The 21,081-nt window shown below is 42.6% G+C and overlaps 2 protein-coding genes across 14 annotated transcripts in view; one reads left to right on the plus strand and one right to left on the minus strand.

Annotated features, from left to right (window-relative positions):
* The window catches only part of TMEM86A (transmembrane protein 86A), a 217,064-nt gene that overhangs the window by 85,517 nt on the left and 110,466 nt on the right, over positions 1-21,081 (plus strand). The window lies entirely within an intron of this gene.
* PTPN5 (protein tyrosine phosphatase non-receptor type 5) overlaps positions 1-21,081 on the minus strand; it is a 63,536-nt gene that overhangs the window by 2,684 nt on the left and 39,771 nt on the right. For 11 of the 13 annotated variants that reach the window (XM_083720971.1, XM_083720969.1, XM_083720965.1 and 8 more), the window contains 8 exons: positions 19,229-19,467; positions 17,912-18,101; positions 16,720-16,804; positions 14,088-14,167; positions 13,037-13,174; positions 7,605-7,715; positions 3,945-4,105; positions 280-393 (listed from right to left, as the gene is read on the minus strand). In XM_083720971.1, the coding sequence (XP_083577097.1) occupies positions 280-393; positions 3,945-4,105; positions 7,605-7,715; positions 13,037-13,174; positions 14,088-14,167; positions 16,720-16,804; positions 17,912-18,101; positions 19,229-19,467 (1,118 nt within the window). The remainder of the gene's footprint in view (positions 1-279; positions 394-3,944; positions 4,106-7,604; positions 7,716-13,036; positions 13,175-14,087; positions 14,168-16,719; positions 16,805-17,911; positions 18,102-19,228; positions 19,468-21,081) is intronic. The other 2 variants (XR_014559848.1, XM_083720963.1) reach the window with 2 other exon arrangements.

The raw sequence follows: 21,081 nt of genomic DNA on the forward strand, positions 1-21,081 counted from the left end.
GATGGGCAACCTGTAGCTCTACAGATATTGCAGTAGTCGAGTTCCTATCAGCCCCAGTCCACATGGGACAGTGGTCAGGGATGATGGGGTTTATAGCCCAACAGCACCTGGAAGACCACAGGTCTCCCCCCCCCCCCCGTTATAAATGATTTGTACAGCAGCAATACTTTCCCAAAGAGACAAACTCTGTTCAAATGCTAAAAAAGAAGAAAGCATTGGGTCTACAGTGTTTGTTTTTGGAGGAAAAGTGAAAAAGACAATAATACAAGATTCTCTCACCTGTCTAGCCGTAGCTGGCAGGTTGTTCTGAGTATGTCAACTGCACCCTCGTTCTTCCACTGTTTGCAGCAAATGCTGGTGGCGATAAAGCAGCCAGTCCTACCAATCCCTGCACTGGCCAGAGAGAGAGAGAGGAACAGAAAATGAAGGTGGGAATCTTCAGAAAGAGCATCAATTATTCTCTTAGTATTTCAGATGTAGCCTTGCCAAATGTACAAAGCCTTGGAGAGAAACAAGCTGCATGCTCAGGATCGCTCCTCACGGCAAGTCAGACTCTATGAATGTTCACCAGTAACATTCAATCAGCGAGTGTGGTGTGTGTACCTTTGTACAAAACAGTTGAACAAGTGTACACTTTCGCACCTGCACTTGTACGTGTGTTGGGATAGCTTGAACCTGTCTGTGTTTGGGTGAACATGTGGACAAGCCTTCTATCATGTTTCATCCCCCACATGGCACAATCAGCAGCAAGGGAAGAACAAAGTGTTCATAAAGGTAAAGACCTGACAGTTAGGTCAAGTTGTGACCGACTCTGGGGTTGCGGCGCTCATCTCGCTTTATTGGCTGAGGGAGCCGACGTACAGCTTCCAGGTCGTGTGGCCAGCATGACTAAGCTGCTTCTGGCAAACCAGAGCAGCGCACGGAAACGCCGTTTACCTTCCCGCCTATTTATCTACTTGCACTGTGTGCTTTTGAACTGCTAGGTTGGCAGGAGCAGGGACCGAACAACGGGAGCTCACTCCACTGCGGGGATTCGAACCGCCGACCTTCTGATCGGCAAGCCTTAGGTTCTGTGGTTTAACCCACAGTGCCACCCGTGTCCCTAAAGCGTTCATAGTTTATTGTAAATTGTGGTTTAACGCTGCAAGCCAGCCAGCCCAGAATGTGGTTAGAAACTATACCTAGGTCTGCAATAGGTTTTTAAATTTTAAGTAGCTGATTTTTTTACTTTGGTAAGTGTGGTTTGAAGAAAGCAGTAACAGATAAGAAGACTCAGTTAATCAGAGTGTACTTGCGTCTTACATGTATTTAATTTGGCCCTAAACCATTAAGCAAGGGGTATGTCTGTGTTTGTTTGTTTTTGCCCCCACCATTGAAACTCAGTTGGCATAACCTCTGTGTACCCCATAAGGAGAGTTTGTGAGAATCTGGTATGCAGAGAGACAGTTTAATAAGATGTTTTCCTTGTCCAGAATAAGCAGTTCTCATTTATTTGAGGAAATGAAAAAGACATAAACTAATGTTCTAACCATCAGCCATACATATATATATTCAGTGAAAGATTACCACATAGATTGGAGGAAAATGTTACAGGGTGCAATGCCAGACAGATGTTAGGTGAGCCATCTGGCTTCTGTCAGGCCTGATATGTCAACATGTCACTTTAAATAATGGAAGCAGCAAATAACAATTACTCCTCAGTCCAAGAGCTTTTCCCATTTTGCAGGTCTCAAGAAGTGCTGGTAGCATCTCAAATGGATTTTCATTCATTGTCACTTAGATAATTTTGGCCACCAGCTGTGCCCTCGGGGGAAATAAAGAAATGCTACTTGTGGGCAGTCTTTTCATCCAGCTCTTTGGAGATGTGTACAGGACACAAGATTTGATTTGATTTCCACCAACCAGCACCAAAATAAAATAAAAGATCCCCTGGTCTCTAACACTGCAACAGTATTGTTCTTCAGGTTAATCTTTGGTTATTGACCAGAGTTATTCTTGTATTCCATTTATGGGTGGTAGCAAGTGATAAATTCTATTTATTAAAATTATTTTAATGAAAAATGAGAAGCAAAAACGTTAAAGCATGTTGTATAATGGAGCATTCTTTAAGGACAGTTGCTACATGCATTTTGCAGCAGTACTTTCCTCATTTAAACAAGTTACAAAATGTATCTGAATGGCTGGGATAAGGGCATTGGACAAGAGGACCATCAAAATTGGACAGCTAGGAGTCTGGATAAAATTGCATTCTATTAAGATACATTGACACAGCACTTGTGAACGCAGGATAAACTGAGAATTCTGGCAAAAAGCTGTTTTAGAAAACTGATTTTGCTATATTATGCAGATATACTTTTAAGATTACTTTAAGAGGTTTGGCATACTGATATTTGTGCATTCATACATCACAGTACATTTAAGGCCACCAGGATCTCATTGGTTCCCCCCCCCCAGGCCAGTTTGTACAAGGAATGCTCATATTTGGTTTTAAAATTTCTCCATCTACTGTCATGAGATTAAATGATTGTCATTATATATGGTCAATTATGGCCTCTTTCTGTAACCGTATCGAAAAGGATATCTGCTTTAAAATAGGAATGTTCCCTGCTGCCTGAAAGTCCAGTGGTATAAAAAAAAGGAACTTATGTTATCAGAACCTGAATTTATTTTGTATGAGAACACTAACTAGTCTTTCATTTCAATGTATAATTTATGATAGCTGATCTTGCTCATTTTCCATGCATGCTTGGCTGCTCTTATGATGTTCATAAAAAAATCAAAATCTATTTTAGTATTTATTTTTATTTAAAAAGCAAGTCTGCCATTTTCTACTGTGAACAAGCCCAGGAAAGCCCAAGAACAAAGCTATGAATTTTTACTAGGATAAGGATGATCTTCATCTCTCTCTCCTTCCCTCTCCCTCACGCACATAGATCATTCAATATTAACAGCGACTTTCCCAGAGACTATGAGTCACTTCTTATGAATCCAGTTCATATGCTAACTGGGCAATTCTCACAGTGGAGGAGAACTCCTGCCCACTATGAATTGAATGTATCATGTGACCCCAGGACTCCACCTAGAGAATGATATATGAGAAGGCCAAATTTGCATAATTTCCCATATATATATATATATATATATATATATATATATATATATATCTGTGTGCGCACACGCATGTGTATAATGTTGATTCACCTGCAAACTCCTTCACTGTCACCTGGATGTCATTACAAAAAATGAGTTGCAGAATTTGGGGGGGGGGGGGAAATGGCTGCAGCTTCACCTCAGAAACCGGGTCACTGCCAGCCTAGGAAAAAGAATTAAATGAGCCTATCTCTACCCCCCCTTTAAACTGACTGTTTCCCCACATTGCATGGTTAATTAAGCAACCCACGCTGTTTTCCATTCCATCTGCACAGCAGATGGGGACAATAAAAGAGTCAGGTCACTTCCAGCACAAACTCAATTGAAAATGTCGGTATAAGGTTTTCACATCATAAAGGCTTCTGGGGCCATACTTCTGGGGGTTTTTTTGGGGGGGGGGACGACTTCTCTTTGAAGTTCCAGTGCCAAATTAGAAGCAAGAGATGCTTCCTCACTACCTTACCTGACATAGGCTAACAGAACAGTAGTTAAAAGCAGTTTTTCACAGCAGGTGGATCATGCAGAAATTGTACTCTCTAGTTACAGGTAGGTAGCCGTGTTGGTCTGCCGTAGTCGAAACAAAATAAAAAAAATCCTTCCAGTAGCACCTTAGAGACCAACTAAATTTGTTATTGGTATGAGTTTTCGTGTGCATGACACACTTTGTCAGATACCTGAACTCTCTAGATCAGCATTGCAAGAGAAGGTTACTTTAACACAACACAACTTCCTTAAAACTTCCCATGTTCTTTCCTCTCTCTTCATGGTGGTTTAACAATGCATAATTAAGCTACCTGCAGTGAACTATGATTGGAGCATTCTGTTCTTCTGCACACTGTGTGGCCTCTTCCACTTCCTGAACCAGCTGCAGCAGGGCTGGTGCTTGATCAGGAGTCTTCTGATCTGGCCAGGAAGTATACCAGTAGTGCTTCAGATTTCTTATTTCTTCACCCTTCTATAAGAGAGTTATAAAGAGAGTTATACAGGCAACCAGAAAAGGTATTTTCCAAAAGGTGAGACTCCTTAATGAGTTTTAAAAAACATTTTCTTGGGGTATGCAGTTTACTAACCCTTCTCAAAGGGGATTTGTGTAATAAGGGCTGATAACAAGATAGAAAATTAAACATAAAGATGAAATATTTAACCTGTCTTAAAGCTACATTATTCTCCCCAAGGATGCATAAGGATCTGTTGTGCTATGTAGTCTTCTTCTTCCAAAATTATTATTATTTTTATTTTGAAAATTATATATTTTCATGTCTTTTTGCCCAGATTTAATGATGTGTTGCTTTATTTAAAACTGCAAACTGCAACAATATCTTTGCAGCTATCTTTCATGAATGGTATATAAATAACTTTAAATATATAATTAACGCCAATTGCTGGCAAAGCCACACTGACTCTGCTGCTATCCTGAGATGGCCTCCTGGACTAACTTATGACATCAGAGTAAAATTAAGGCTTGCAATACTATGTTGGCAATGTAGGCAATTTACACTTTTCAGAGGTCATACTTTCTTGCTGCTATTCAGCAAACTGAAGAGCTGTTTTCAAAATATAATTATGTTCTTAATAATATTGGGAACATAAATGGAAAGAAATCATATTTATAACCTAATAGACAGACAGCTATTTCTAACTGCATATACCACATGTCACTCTCTGTGAAAGCGTAAGACATAAAGCTTTCTTTTCCAAAAAAATAATAATACCCCTGTTGAATCAACAGATATGCTGCTCAGTTTTCAGGCATGCTAATTAATTCAGCCTGCTTCACTTTATGGCTGCTTAATTTTGTGCCCGATTGGAACTAGAGGTCATTGGAATGTTTGCTTCAACCTTTAGGCATTGATGGGGAAATTTTACACTGTGCTAAACAGTTACTTTCAAATATATGCATCTATGGAAGGGCCCAAGAAAAGCAACATTTAGTACTAAAACTTAAATCAACAAGACCAGCTTAAATGATCTTCTTATGATCTTAAACTTTAAATCAGTTGAAATCATTAATAACTATTGGAGTGCAGTTGATTTTTAGGCGTTCTGATGTGTGAGAATGGCATGAAGGAAATACATAGCACTAAGCAATTTGACCAGTGAAGTTTGGATTTAGTAAATAAACAAAACCCAGAGAGAAACTGAAACCACCAACACTTAATACTCCAACCCTATAAATCATATAACTATGACAGAAGATGTTGCTTATGGGAGGTGTGGAAGATTTACTGTTTTATGAATCTCCGTATGTCATTAAATTACGCTTATGATGGTTGCTGGCAGAAGAGGGAGAAAGTATATTGATTGCACCTGGTTGCTCTGTATGGCCTTGGGCAAGAGTCCTGTGTAGCTCCATTTGTGCCAAAAATGGTGCTGGAAGGAGCCTTTGTGGCACAACAGCACTGAAGACACCCAACTGCAGACGTCATACAGCTGGATACCTGCTCATGCCACTGGCCCAACAACATTACAAACATTTATGAACAGAAGCACGAATAGAAGTGGCCTTGAACACTTTGCTTCCAGCAGTGGCGTAGCGTGGGTTGTCAGCACCCGGGGCAAGGCAAGTAATTTGCGCCCCCTAACCCGTGGATTTGCGCCCCCTAACCCTAACCCCCAGATGTTGCGCCCGGTGCGGCCGGCCCCCCCTGCACCCCCCCACGCTACGCCACTGGCTTCCAGTGCAACAGGTCACAGGAGATCAGGCTGTGATGTCTGTTACTCAGTCAGAGAACACATAAAGATAAATTAAGCATTCTAGTTGGCAGCTGAAAATGTAGTCTTTAACACCACTTAAAACCTTCCAACCACTTAAAACAACACTGTATCCAACTTCTCTTTTATCAATCCTTTAAAAGACCCCCAAATCTTTACAGACAAAAGGCTCAGTAGACTTTAGGTTACAGTAGAAGGAAACCAAGCTTAATGAGCTATAATAATTAATAATAAAATAAAGTAGTAGTAATAATAATAATAATAATAATAATAATAATAATAATAATAATGGCTTTTTGAAATACAGTGGTACCTCAGGTTAAGAACTTAATTCGTTCTGGGGGTCCGTTCTTAACCTGAAACTGTTCTTAACCTGAAGCACCACTTTAGCTAATGGGGCCTTCCACTTCTGCTGCACTGCTGCTGCGCCATTTCTGTTCTCATCCTGAAGCAAAGTTCTTAACCCGAGGTACTGTTTCTGGGTTAGCGGAGTCTGTAACCTGAAGCATATGTAATTCGAGGTACCACTGTACAACTGAAAACAAAATCCTTACTGAGATCTTTGAGAGGTAAAAAGATAAAATTAAACAGGTGGTTGTTGTTCTAGAGCTCTCTCTTGAAACTCTGTCTTCACTTCCATCCTCAAAACATTTTGATAAACCACTCCCGGTTTTTGTTGCTAAGAAAAAAATCCTCTGCCCGTTTTTTGCAGCTAGCGAAGCACACTGAATACAAGGGACAAAGGGGAATCTATAGCTATTGGAATGGGATAGTGCAAGCACCGCTGTTATTCTAAAGCCATACATTTAGGTCAGGAGTTGCAAACCTTATTGGACCAGCAAACACACTCCCAATTTTGAGAAAGTGTTGGTGGTAGCTGTCATATCTACCCCCTCCTGACAACCTCATGCTTGCTGTGGGAAGTCACCTGTGTCCTGATGGTCCTGATTGTGGAGATCACACAATATTGACACATCTCCATGACACACAATACTGCCGCCGCTGCTGCTGTTGTTTACCAACAGAGAGCATTCCCCAGGACCAGGAAAAATACACAAGGTAGGCATACGACACCCACTCTTGCACACAGAGCACAGGAGTACACTCACTACACCCATATGGACTGTTGGGCGCGCTCTCTCTCTCTCGCTCTCTCTCTCTCTCACACACACACACACACACCCTATAACTTCACATTGACATAGCAATACACACCTTGCTGCCTCTCACACACAGACCACACATGCAAATAGACCACACATACATCTCTCCCTCTCTGTCCAAGTAATTTCTGAATTACCCACATAATTCAGAAAATCCCCCCTACGGCTGAAGGGCCTGCTGTTTCCGGGGAAAAAACCCTCCAGTTGTAAGGCCCACCAATGCGATGCCTGTGGGCTGGTGATTCCTGCATTTAGAGGCTAGTCAATGTACATAGGGAACATTTACTGAGCAAGCATGCCGTAATAAATGACCGGTGCTAGAACTGTGTGGAGTGACTCACAGAATTCTTCCACTGGATGAGCACAAGTGGCTGGAAAGTCTTTGAGCTGCACACATTCAATCTAAAATACCTGACTGCTTTCATTACTATATTGCGTACATGGTTGGAAACCAGACAGACACATAATCAGTGCAGTAATGAAAAGTGGTGTTTCAGCTGTGTTTTATAGGCTGGATATAAAACAGCAACTTTATGATGCCTTTTTCATGCAGCTCCACATATACCTGAGTGATCTTACCTTTAGGGTAATAAGCCTTAACCGGTAATCGTCTGCTTGTATAACTCTTTTAACCGTGATTTCAATTCCTTCATAGGTAACCTGTTCCTCTGGCCAGTATTCTGTACATTTCTGAACAAAATATAAACCATACATATAAAATAAGTTATCGGCTGGCACAGGAGTGACTTTGCTGCACTAAAAAAAAGTACACTTAAAAAGCAAAATAAGCGACATAACTCCAAAATCTACAATAACAACTTTTTTTAGGACCAATCAATCTTGTCACAAAATAGGGGGCAAGGTTTTGGGTTTTGCAGGACTCTTCTTCAGGCCAGATATTGCGTAAAGCAGTGTGGGATGGGGTGTGTGTGTGTGTGTGTGTGTGTGTGTGTGCAGAAGCATACAAACCAAAAATGGCCAGAATTTGTAGCCAAAACTTGATCTCATTCAGATTGAATTAGTGTCTGCTAGAGCAGACTGAGGGACGCAGGTGGTGCTGTGGGTTAAACCACAGAGACTAGGACTTGCCGATCAGAAGGTCAGTGGTTCGAATCCCCACGACAGGGTGAGCTCCCATTGCTCGGTCCCTGCTCCTGCCAACCTAGCAGTTTGAAAGCACGTCAAAGTGCAAGGAGATAAATAGGTACTGCTCTGGCGGGAAGGGGCTTAGTCATGCTGGCCACATGACCCGGAAGCTGTACGCCGGCTCCCTCGGCCAATAAAGTGAGATGAGCGCCGCAACCCCAGAGTTGGCCACGACTGGACCTAATGGTCAGGGGTCCCTTGACCTTTACCTAGAGCTGCAGGCATCATGTTATGCTGAGGACTCTGAGATAAAACAGCTGTGGTTGGCCCCCCATTTTAAAAAACATAAACTTCAGCTGGCACCCAGTCCTGTCTCCAGACATATTTAAGCAAGTTGTGCAAATTGTTTCCAAAGACCAGTTGTGATATTATGTACTGCCATATGTGAAGCAGCAACCACCAGTTCCTTCACGTGTCTTGTAAAGCCATAAGATCTGACCCAGCCCAGGTTTTATGTGTATGAATGCCTGTTTTCACATGCTTTTATACTACTGTCTTACTGGATTTATTTTGTATTATTATTATTATTGATTTTGTATACTGCCCTCTACCCGGGGGGTCTCAGGGCGATATTTTTGTTTTAATTATGTTGTTTCTTGGTTTCATGTAGCACACTGCAGAGATTTTAGAAAAATTAAGCTGTTTGCAAACTTTTTGAATGAATTCTACAGCTAACAAATGCAAAGAGCTACTTTAGGTGTGTTGCGCCCACAGCTTGCATATGCCAAGTAGAATTGTTGGCTTTCCCTTTGAACAGCAGCCTCTGGATGTTTAAAATCCTCTGGTTGGCGGATCCAGAATAGGCTCCTGCATTTAAAAGAACTGCATGAAAGAAAGTTCCACCTTGATTATTAATAAATTATATATAATAACACTTTTCTCATTAGTAATGGAAGAATTTATGCAGAAGGGGATTCCCCACCTTTCCCTCAGTATCTCACTCAGTTATCAAGAGACATAAAGGTTCCTTTACCTTCACCATCTGCAGTGATCATGGAGCCCAAGAAGGTAAAATCTGTCACTGCTTCCATGAAGGGGAAGAAATGGAGGCAGTGACAGATTTTACCTTCTTGGGCTCCATGATCATTGCAGATGGTGACAGCAGCCACAAAATTAAAAGACGCCTCCTTCTTGGGAGAAAAGCGATGACAAACCTAGACAGCATCTTAAAAGGCAGAGACATCACCTTGCCAACAAAGGTCTGTATAGTTAAAGCTATGGTTTTCGCAGTAGTGATGTATGGAAGTGAGAGCTGGACCATAAAGAAGGCTGATCGCCGAAGAATTGATGCTTTTGAATGATGGTGCTGGAGGAGACTCTTGAAAGTCACATGGACTGCAAGAAGATCAAACCTATCCATTCTTAAGGAAATCAGCCCTGAGTGCTCACTGGAAGGACAGATCCTGAAGCTGAGGCTCCAATACTTTGGCCACCTCATGAGAAGACTCCCTGGAAAAGACCCTGATGTTGGGAAAGATGGAGGGCACAAGGAGAAGGGGACGACATAGGATGAGATGGTTGGACAATGTTCTCGAAACTACCAACATGTATTTGACCAAAGAGGAAAACAGGAGTGTCTGGCGTGCTCTGGTCCATGGGGTCACGAAGAGTCAGACACGACTAAACGCCTAAACAACAACAACTACCTTCTATCTCAGCGTTGTATGGTTTGTTCATCTCTGTTTTTAAGGTATATTTGTACTCTTATGGCAAATCTTACATGTTTCAGCCACACTGCTCGGTAAAGGTGCCATATGAGCCATGCCCATAACCTTATGAGCATTTCTACCCATGATTCATGAGTCAGTGCCATTTGCAAGGGAGAACTCATAATGTGATGGACCCCCCACATGGTTTCTTGCAAAGGAACTGTCTAGACCTCCAGGATAAATGTAATGAACGGAGGCCAAATAAAAGTTAAATAAGGGAGATAATACAGAATATCCACATTTTTCTGCTGCTGCACCTTTGCATGTAAGCCGCACCACTGGTTTACACCAGTGGGAAAATTTGTCACTACCATTTTATGAGTCAAATTTTCACAATTCTGTTCCCCCGCCTCGACGCAGTCCCTCAATGCTACAATAGCGCTCATCCATTGTAAAAACTGACAAATGTGCTAGTAACTATCTATAGCTCAGACTCTAAGCAGCTGAAATGAAGAACACCCACACATTTCCGTGGGCTGTCTGTCAGTTCAGATTAGACCTGACAAAAGTGCTGGAATAGTGAGCCACTAATCCTTGCATTATTGAACGTATATAGCAGGAACACAAAGACTCTTTCTCAAGCATCATGGCATAACAAAGGTTTCAGCTCTGCGTCGACACATTTTTAAGACATAGTGTTCATATAATAATTTGAAGCTGGCAAGGGTGGGGGTAGGGGGAGAGAAACATCAGAACAGGGATGCTAACAAGAAGGGGACTGTAGCCTATATTTATATCAGAGTCTCATGGCATGATTTTACTCTTTAAACAAGAGGTATCAATGAAACATTGCGCTCAATCATATCTTTTGTTAGTACAGAGACTGATGGCATCTACTAGACTTTTGTGATTAATGAATGACTTCTTTTGGAAAAAGTGAGTGTGCATCTGCCGTTAGGTTGCACAGCTTTCCTATCTCCTTGGTAACATCCAAGTAGCACTGCAGATACAAGTTGCGATGGATAGATTGGAAGAAAAATGGTAGCTGACCATGATCTATTAAGCTCTTTTGACCACAAAATTGATTCACAGATTCACAGAATTTATCAAACCGATTAAGTCAAACAGTTGCTCAGCTATGTTTTGCATAGCAATCCATACTGCAATATGCCAATGCCTCAAGTAGAAATAGCAGCAGCTAGAAACAACAGGGTTAAATCCAGACTCCTAAGGGGTATCAACTGCCCAGTTGCTAACCTGGAAGCAAAACAGATGTTGAGAAAATGACATTGGTGACAGTAGAACTTGGAGGCAGCTCACGTTAAGGGGAGGGAAATGTAAGTTTGGGTACTCACTGTGTGAAAGTATTTTGTCCAGATGGGTAAGTGAGGCACCCACCCATGAATAGAGCAAGTCCTCGTTACCCGAGGAGAGGGTAAATAAGCATGTGAACAGCTTTGATACCCTACCCTTGCTAGCACAGAATCCCACATAGCAAGAGATTTGATCTCAACCTCCAAAGTAGGTTGGGATTCCAACTAGAGGGGAACCTTCCAGAAGCTCCATGCGACAGAGAGATTGAAGGATCCTACAGAGTATATCATATCTGCTGATAAGTATCAACTCTATCAAGGTGGCTTGGCTAGGATCTGGAACAGTCACACTGTTATCCCATGTGACAGGAACAATGGTGTGTAGTGGAATTACCACTAGGGAGCTGAGTAGGAAAGGAAGGAGAAGAAGAGGAAATGGCAGAAAAGAGAGAGAAATAGCTTAAAAAAAATTAAGGAAAAGAGAATTGGGTATGAAAAAGAAAAATGTGCTAAAGAAATGTAGGAGGAGATTAACCAAAAAAGAGCAGAGTCAGAGCTCTGTCCTGGATGAGGCAAAGAGTTAAAATGGAGAGACATAAACACAACCAGGATGTTACATAAATGTTGATCACAAGGTTCCCTGCCTCTCCTGGGCAGGAGGAATACCTAACCCAGTCATAGATGAAACTAGGGCACGGGAAGGGACGAGGCGAGAACTGGTGGACAAACGGGCACAACAATGTTCTTGGATTGAAAATGGCTACAACATTATTGATTACAGATGCAGGTAGGTTTGGCTTAGGCATTGGGTGTTCTTTCTGGTTGATACTCCTGCCTGTTGGCTGGAGATTTTCAGGATCGTGCCTCAGTTAAAGGCTACCTCAAGATGTGAGTCAATTAAGCTGGTCCTCTAAGCTGCCCTCTGGAAGTTCTAAGGCCTATCTGCTCTCCTATAGGCTTCAGGACAGAACTTCCACCTAGATTCCTTTATTGAGATATTGCACCTGCTGGAGGGGAAGGGGGTGATGAACCACTTCATCCCCTTCCAGAAATAAGACTACAGGATTCAACCCGACGCCTTATCTACCAACAGTTGTGGTGATTCCTAGGAGGAAGGCAAAACCCCCAGATGGTCTAAATTTGTTTCCAGGCAAATTCCTTCCTGGCCCTGAATATAGTGACAATAATGTATCCAAAGCAAGTTTATGAACACAGGATCAGCAGACCCAATTACTCGGTGGGTGAGCGGGTTGATCTGTCACTGATTGCACTGCTTGTAGAAAGTGCAGCTGGCCTTTTAAGCTGCAGTGGTGGGCCAGAGAGACGCTTTGCTCCCTCTGGTCCACTGCTGATGCTCTTCCCACCCTGAAGGCTGTGACTAGCCTATTCAAATTATAGGTTTTGGTGGGCAAGCCCAGCATCCTCCGTGGCCAGGATTGCTGCAAAGGAGGGAGGGATCACCCTCTTCCTTCCATGTCCTGCTGAGCTGGGCTGGACTGCAAGCACTGCCCACTCGAGAAGTGGGGATAAGCGACCATTTCTAATCAGCATTAGAAACTGGAAAGCTATAAGGGTAGAAATCATACTTCCCTAATAACATAATTAAGTGCTGGGAAAACACAGCATCCATTGCCTTTGGGAAAGTCATTTCAATCTCACAACAAACAAGTAACAAATGTATTATTCACCTTCTTCAATGTTGGGATGGGGCTTACATGTGTGCTGATGTTTTGCTCATCACGCCTTTTTAAAGCACTCCAAACCATGACTACTGAGGTAATTTACAAAGCAAACTAGCTTCATGAATGGAACCATATTTTATTCAATCATTTCCCATGGCTCAGGCATCCACTGTGGAAACATCAATTACAACATGGGATAAAGAGCAGAGACTCAGCATTACCTCATTCATCTCTTCTATATTGGTAATCATGACAATAATTGGAGAACGCTCCTGCCACACCATTCTCCAGAAATCACTGACAGTATTAACTATGGGTCCCTGAGTAGCAATGTACACCTTTTCTTCTCCTCTATAGCCCTGCCAACAAAGCAACAAGGGTTCATTAGTGTTGAGCTGTGCACAGACCTCAGTTCTCCAGTCTTTTACCCAAGGACACTTAGCAAATCAAAAATAAATGTGCTAGTGCACACTTTCTCCCACCTCCCCCCACCACACACAAGCCAAGGACAGAAGGCACAACTTCAATTTATACAAGCAGCAATGGTTGCTATGGCAATGGAAGCATTTATGCTATGCTAGAAGAATGGTTAAACCAAGCTCGATTATGCTCTTTTTGGTTTTGCTGGAGCCCAAGAGTTGTGTTAGACCCTCAGGGTTCAGCACTGCCCAGGCCTTGAAATCTGAGGTCTCCTTGGAGAAGGTGCAAGGGGAGCAGGATTTCCACACCACCAACAGCCCTTCTGAACTGCTGGAGCCAGACATCCTCACCAGAGGTTTCCATAGGTTCCTGGCTGGCTCCCAGAACCACCCTTGACCCACAGGGACAAAGCAGAAGAACACGGCCAGGCAGAAGCTTCAGAGCTGCTGTTGAAGTAGCTAGATAGCTGCATGAAGCTACTTGTGGGAAGAAGGAAGGATATGTAAGCATCTGCCCAGATCAGGGTCTGGCTCAGAGCCAGGAGTAGATGGAGCCTACAGCTCATATATAAGTTCTCCGTCTGAGTTGTGTCAATTGCTACCAAATAAGCTCCAAGTTCAAGTGCAGGGCCTATATGAACCAGGGAAATGGCCATAGGGACAGAAAAGAGGACTGGTGTCATTCTCTGATACTGAAGTAACAACAGCTGGCATCCAAAACAATTGCAAATGTTTTTAAAGACAACAAGGTGTGTTTTGGGGTGGGAATGGTGATCTATGGAATTTTGCAGCTGTTCATGAATAATTGAAACCCACTTATGCGGAAAACCCTTCAGGATTGCTTAGCTCTTACCCTGATGTAGTTGGCATTGATGTAAGAGCTCAGGGGATCATCTTGATCGTCTGAGGTAAGGCACACTCTGCTGTGAGGATCTGGAAAACCAAAGCAAGAGTCTAGAGTTATGTGCTACAAGGAAGCATGATACCCTTCTGTACTCTATGAACTGCACAGCTGTCCATGACCGCAGAAAAGTAATCGGCAACGAACCCTTGGTGAGAAACACTGTGGCAATGTCAAATCATCCAAAGATTTGATCCTAAAAATGTAGCAGTAGCCCTGGTGGATCAGATCAAAAGCCTTGGTAAGTCTACTCTGCTTCCCCCAGGTGGGAAGCCCAGGTATGACTTGAATGCACACAGAGGAACTGGTATCCAGTGGCATACTACCTCAGAAGAATGCAGGTGTTCCATTGAGATATCATGGCTAGTAGCTATTGACAGATCTATCCACCATGGATTTATAAAGCCATCTAAGGCAAAAATGCATCACTACATCTTATGGCAGTAAGCAGACCATATGGACAGCAATGTTGCACCAATGCTGGGGAAGCAGGCTACTTCTGCACCCATTACAATGCCTTTGTGACACTGCCTCTTTCTCCATTTTTTTTTTTAAAAATGCTATTTATTTCCTTGCTGCTCTGCACAGAGGCTTTTTACTGGTGTCAGCCATGATGGCTTGCTACTACAGTGAGCAGGCTTGGTCCCAGTACCAGTGCAAAGGCAGAGGTGTTCCTTTGCACTAGAATTCTGGAACCTTTTAGAGGATGGAGCTTGGATTTGGGCCTCTTTGAAATTGGCCATTTTCATCCATTTAGGCTGGCACTTTTGAGACAAGAACATAAAGCAAGCAACCAGCTCCCTCAAAAGACGCTGATTCTTTCTGGGGGGTTTTCAGAATTCCACAACAAATTTGTAAATCTGCAAAAGATATTTCCTACAAAAGAAATATAAATTAGCTGAATTAAAGACTATTATCATTTCTCTCAGTAACTGCAATTAAGTGTAGAATTGTAGGCAACTGATCATTAAGTTAAGTGCCTGTTTACCTTTCATTTTAACTAGAGTGAACATCTGTTTTAGACAACCTTGAATATTTCTCCTTCCTCAAAAGCAACACATTCCACTTTGCAGGCAACTTTACTAATCAAGTGATTGCCGTCCTTGAATATGAAGCTGCAATAAGAAAAGGATGTCGAGTTTAACTGACATAGACCAAGTCCTCAGAGCCACATGCACACATACGGCTTAGAGCTGTCCTTCATGGCCTCTCCCTGTCCTCCTCAAGACATGCAGATCACACAGATATAGTAACAGATTGATTGGCAGGTGGTTGTGTGGGACTGTGCAGGCTGGCTTTGCAGCAGAAGAAACACTGGGAGCATGGAAAGAGGAAGGCACATGCTTTGGTAACCATTATCCCTTGCTACACATACTTCCCCTTTCTCTTCTGTATCCTATCTCAGACTGCACGTTCCTTGGGGCAAAACCTCTTTCCCGCCCTTGCTTTTGTTAAAGTACCATGCAAAGTTACAGATGCTAGCAATGTTGACCTTCCTCTGCAAAATCTCCTTCTCTCCCAAAGAAATCCGAAAGCTTGCCAAGACCTCTCCATTACCAGCAATCTTACCAGTACGCTGGCACAAGGATTTGCTGCAATGCTGCCCAAGTTCCAATGAAATCATTACAAACCACTCAGACCTACCCTTGCATGTGCCTAACTAAACAAAATGAAAATCAGGCATCCTCCTCACGATCCCTCAATCATCTGTATATACTGAGGGAGAAACGAGAAAAACAAAACCACAAAATAATAAAAATGAACTGATTATATTGTGTCAGTTATGGGGAGGGGGGGTCATACCAAACATCAGCGAGGCTTTCGGCTTTCAGTTTCTGTATTATTCAAAAGGTCTTTAGAAGTTGCAAATAACTAAGTAGGCTATAGGACCGACTCTGTTGTATGAAAAAGGGGTAAAAGCAAACAGCATACAGCCCAGTTGTTTGCATGTAGAAGACACACACAGTTCAATTCAATTGTCTCTAGTTAAAGGGTTTCTGGCAGCAGAAACCTTTGTGTAAGACCTTGAAAAGCAGCTACTAGCAAGAGGAGGCAACGCAAGGTTAGACTAAAGCTCAGTGGCAGCGCAAATGCTTTGAACGCAGAATGCCACTGGTTCAATCCCTGGTGTCCCTAGGAAAAGACTCCTGTTTGAAACCCTGTGGAGCCCCTGTCAGTCAGTGTGGAAAATACTGAGCTAGCTGGACCCATAGGCCTGAGGTGGTATAAGGCAGCTTCCCAAGTAAATAGACTAATGGTATAAGAAAGTACTTTGTGGAAGATCCTTGTTATTCAGTGGTTCTGCCTGGCCAATCGGAAACTACATTTACTGGTTGATGTGGCCACTTCAGAGATACAGCTGGCTTTTGTCAGAGGTCTCACTTACCCCCTGCTGCACATCAAGAGAATCCATGAATGAAAGCAGCATAAAAAATATCAAGCACAAGGATAGCAAAGCTTATTCCATCATCTTTCAAGTGTTTTTTAAAAGCTCACAATCATGTGCAATTTCACACACTTCAATATCACACAGTACAAGAAACTTCAGCTTGACAAACAGCTGTAACGTGGCTATGGTGCTTACTTGGGAGAATTGTTTTGTAGCGATTCTTTCGGACCAAACCTGGAATATCATACTCCTTTGGATCAACAAAGTTCATCGGAATTTCCTGTTGAAAGATACACAATATGAGCCATTAACAGATTCTGAAGGGACAAGAAGAAGCAGAATCCTGTTGCTTTCCTTTGAATGTGAAATAGTGGCAGCAATGAAATTAGCTCAAAGATGTGATGTGACATTTCTAGTTATTTTTTACACTCCAAAATCAGATTCCTAGATTCCTGGGAGCGAGTCTCTTTTAAAAAAATAATAATATTAAAATGCTTCTGAAAACACTCACTAAGGAACACACAGTTAAGAGCTACTTTTAACACTTAGGAGAATGTTATGGGCTCTGTTGTGACCGAAGGCTTATGCACCAATCTTCCAGAGGGTGAAGGTGCTTAAATACACTGAAGCCAATGGGTTATAAACAGCTCAACTATGTACAGGATTGAAGCCATAGCATTCCCTTAGATATGGAAGCAGTAGATGAGCTGAAGCACAGAAAAGGCTCTTCTTGGGGAGGTAGCGTGACTTCTCATGTAATTTATTTTATTATAGGTCAGTACTTTGCACTTGCTGGACTGCAATTCTTGTCCCTTTTTTGCAGAACCCATTACTGACATTGGCCTGGTTCACATATAAGGCTAAGTCAATCGACGGCTAAGCATGAATGGGCAAGCCACCCCCAAACAAACCACAAATGGTAAGCCAAGAACATACCTTGAATATAGCTTGTTGCTTGTTTGGAGTGAAACAAACCACAAGCCTGGAGAAAGTGGACAGAGAAAACCTTTTCTCCCTCTCTCATAAGACTAGACCTTGGGGATATCAATGAAGCTGAACGTTGGTAGGCATTCATGCAGCACATGGTTAAACTATGGAACCTGATCCCACAGGAGGTAGCGATGGTCCCCCACTTGGATGGCTTTAAAAGAGGATTAGACAAATTCATGGAGGACAGGGCTATCAGTGGCCAACTAGCCATGATGGCTATGAGCTACCTCCATGGTTGGAGGCAGCAATGCTTCTGAATACCAGTTGCTGGAAGGGAGAGTGCTCTTGTGATTGAATCCTGATTGTGGGCTTCTCCCAGCTGTCTGTGAGAACAGGATGCTGGATGAGATGAGCCATTGGCTTGATTCTTACAAACCCAGATTATCAAGATACTCACAAAAAACTCTGTCTGGATTACAAAAGAATCTAATGCTTTCTGGTGTAGCTCCTCCTCAGTGAGAACATTTGATGCCGTCTGGAGGTATTCTCGAGCTGACTCTTCCTTTGGGGACATAATATAGCCAAACCCTTGCTCAGAACAGCCTGGAGTGCACATGTCCAATGTGAGTGAAACATTTGAACCCCTCCTGCGCAAGACATAACACACATTTGTTGATGATTGTGAAATAAGTCAGCACAGACTGCCTACTTTTCTTGTTTACTTTGGGCAACACACACAAATGTGTTGTTCTCCAAGCCCAATTAATCTAAAGGTACCTGAAACTATGAGTGTAAACCATGCATTATAATATTCTCCAAGATGGAGAATGCTGAAATAATATATAGTTCAGGGAATTGCACGAGCAATTCAAAAAATATATTTAAAAAATACAGAATAGAAAAAAATAAGAATACAAACAAAAATTATTAGCTTAAAAAGAATAACTTGATTTACTGGTGTCAGCCTTATCATAACAATATTGATGATTTTCCCTTGATTAGCTATATCAGTCATCAATGTAATCACCAACATAATTTACATCAACATTTTGTCCAAGGGCCTAACCAGATCCACACTTAGGATTTCCTTTCGGTTTTTGCTTTCTTATAGAATAGCACTATGACTTCTGCTTTGAAGACAGAGACTTGGCACTTGGAGAAAGGGGTCAAACCCTCACTATCCATGTCCTTTCTCAGATATAAACCCATCTACTTCCAGGGGTGGTGGTGGTCAGGAGGAGGAGACAGAAACAACATCTGCACTGGTCTTTCCCCACACCCACGGAGCTAATAGTAGCTTGCCAGAAGGCAGAGGGTGGGGATTAATGTTGGTGAGGAAGAGTTAAACATTGCCCAGATCATCTCCATTCTTTAAACATTTGGGACTAATAATCAAAGCAAATCCTAATGACTGATATATCTGGTTAGGTCCTTAGCCACAATGGTGAATAAACTCAATGTATGACTAACTGATCACTGTCATTCAAGAGCTACATTTCCCCCCTAAAATTCAACATTTTCAAAAGATTCTCTCATATAACCTTTTTCCTAACAGGGAGGGCACCGAAAACATCTGGAGGGCAGATGCTGGCTACTCCTGCCCTAGGTGAGCCACAGATGCCTATAAGAGCACATATGATGCAACTATGGAGTCCAGTTCTCTTGCTCTGAATGAAAATAAACTCTGCCCACTAATCAGATTCTTATTGGGCTAATCCACTCAGAATGCCTACACTTCCACCTTCCTGGACCCAAGCTCTTTGCATTTCTTTACCTTTCTTGCAGTCCCACAGATTTAACCGTTAGGGTTGCTGGATCTGTCTCTACTTTCATATCCATCACACAGTCAAATACTGGTGTCTCTGGCACGGGGTCCAGATCGAGGAATTCATCTTCAGTTTTGTCCTCTGTCCACTCGGAATAGGTGAATGAAGGCTGGCGGCTTACAGACTGTCGCCTGTCCTCTTGGAGGGGAAATGGGGGATCTGGAGGTGTCTTCAGCAGATACCAAATCTATGGGGAAATATACAGTATCTGGACCTTTCTGCATGTTTGAAAAAGGACTTGCCTTTTTAGTGATCAATGGGTCCATTATACCTCTGCATAATAAAACTGCACTAAAGCAAGCTGGAAAATGCTACACAATCAACTCTTTCTTGCAAGTGTCACAAGAGGACTGTCCATTCTATGTTTGCAGTGAGGCAGAGGGCTTTATGGAACCTGCTAGGCATTGCCACTGACTACAGCAGAGCCATTCCATGCATGGAAAGTCTGTGTCAATGCCAAATGTGAAATCACTTGCTCCTTTGTGTAGTGATCAACTGTGAATGAGTGCACAAAAATCACATGTAAGCCTAGGTCACAGGCTGTGACTACTCTAGAATCATGGAGAAATAGGATAATTCCCACCCACCCCCGTCCCAGAAAGGGGAAGGCTGTTTGAAAGAGCAATCACTGCCTGCTCACAGTCTGCATACTCGGAGCTGGCTTGCCCATGTGGTGGCTGATTCAAGTGGCATCCCCAAGGGGTGGCATCCTGTTTCACCACCCAGCTTTGCTGCTAGTCTCCCCAGCTTCCAGGAGCAGAGCAGGTCCAGCGGCAAAGCTTTGCAGAGCACCTCCCCTCCTGGCAAGCCAGAGAAATGGGGTGGCACTTTGCCACCCAACTTTGCTGCTGGGAAGGGGGAGATCTCCCTCCGCCCGGTGGTGTGGCGGACCTTTGCACTGTTTCACCACAGGTGAGCGAAAGAGAAAAAAGCTGTGCTCGCACATCTTGCAAAGCAATGCTACAATCAAATCACTTTCAACTCTCCAATGAAGTATTGCTGTCTTTGGTCAGAGACACCCTACACCAGGAACTCAATTCATTTTAAAAAGACACTAGGTCTCCTGCAAATACGGAGAGAGTGATTTTATAAGTTCATTGTTCCTTGTTCATTCAAATAATCTTAAAAAGAGAAGAACCAGTCAATACAGCTCAGGAGCTGGAATAAAGCTCATAGATGAACATAATTATCTCGATGTGAAGCTAAATTTGGAGCAGGGAACCAGGTATACAGAAAAGCCGAGTGTGAAAGAAGTCCAGAACTAAAAAGAGTATTGAACGACAACAAATGTTTGGAAAATCACATTTCTTGAAAATTCAGAAAATCTGACATGTAAGGAAGGGTTCTACCCAATTCATAGCATTATACTTTATTTAGTAGATATATTATTACCAGAACTGGCTACCCCATTCTCAAATTAAGTCACTAAGTTTGAAATGGACACACACAGAGACACACACACACACTGGCAGTTTTCAAATATTTCAGCATCTCTCAGAGAAGAGAAGGACAACAACTGTCCACAGAGAACAGAACAAGGATCAATGAGGCAGGTTCAGGTTGAAAAGAAATTTCCGAGCTACTAGAGCAAGTCGGCAATGAAATAAGCAGCTTAAGGATGCAAATCCAATCTACCCCTTTGGGGGCTGTCAAGGAAAGGTTAAGAGAAGCCTCCATTTATAGGGGCCTCACCTAGAGATAGGATGTGGTGGAGGGCAGGGCGTTGGCAGTGTCAGTCTGCTTGTTCTTTATGACTGTGCAAACATAGCGTTTCCAGAAAACTGCATTAAATCTAATTCAG

The sequence above is a fragment of the Podarcis gaigeae genome (assembly GCF_964106915.1).
Source record: "Podarcis gaigeae genome assembly, chromosome: 1".
NCBI classification, from domain to species: domain Eukaryota; kingdom Metazoa; phylum Chordata; class Lepidosauria; order Squamata; family Lacertidae; genus Podarcis; species Podarcis gaigeae.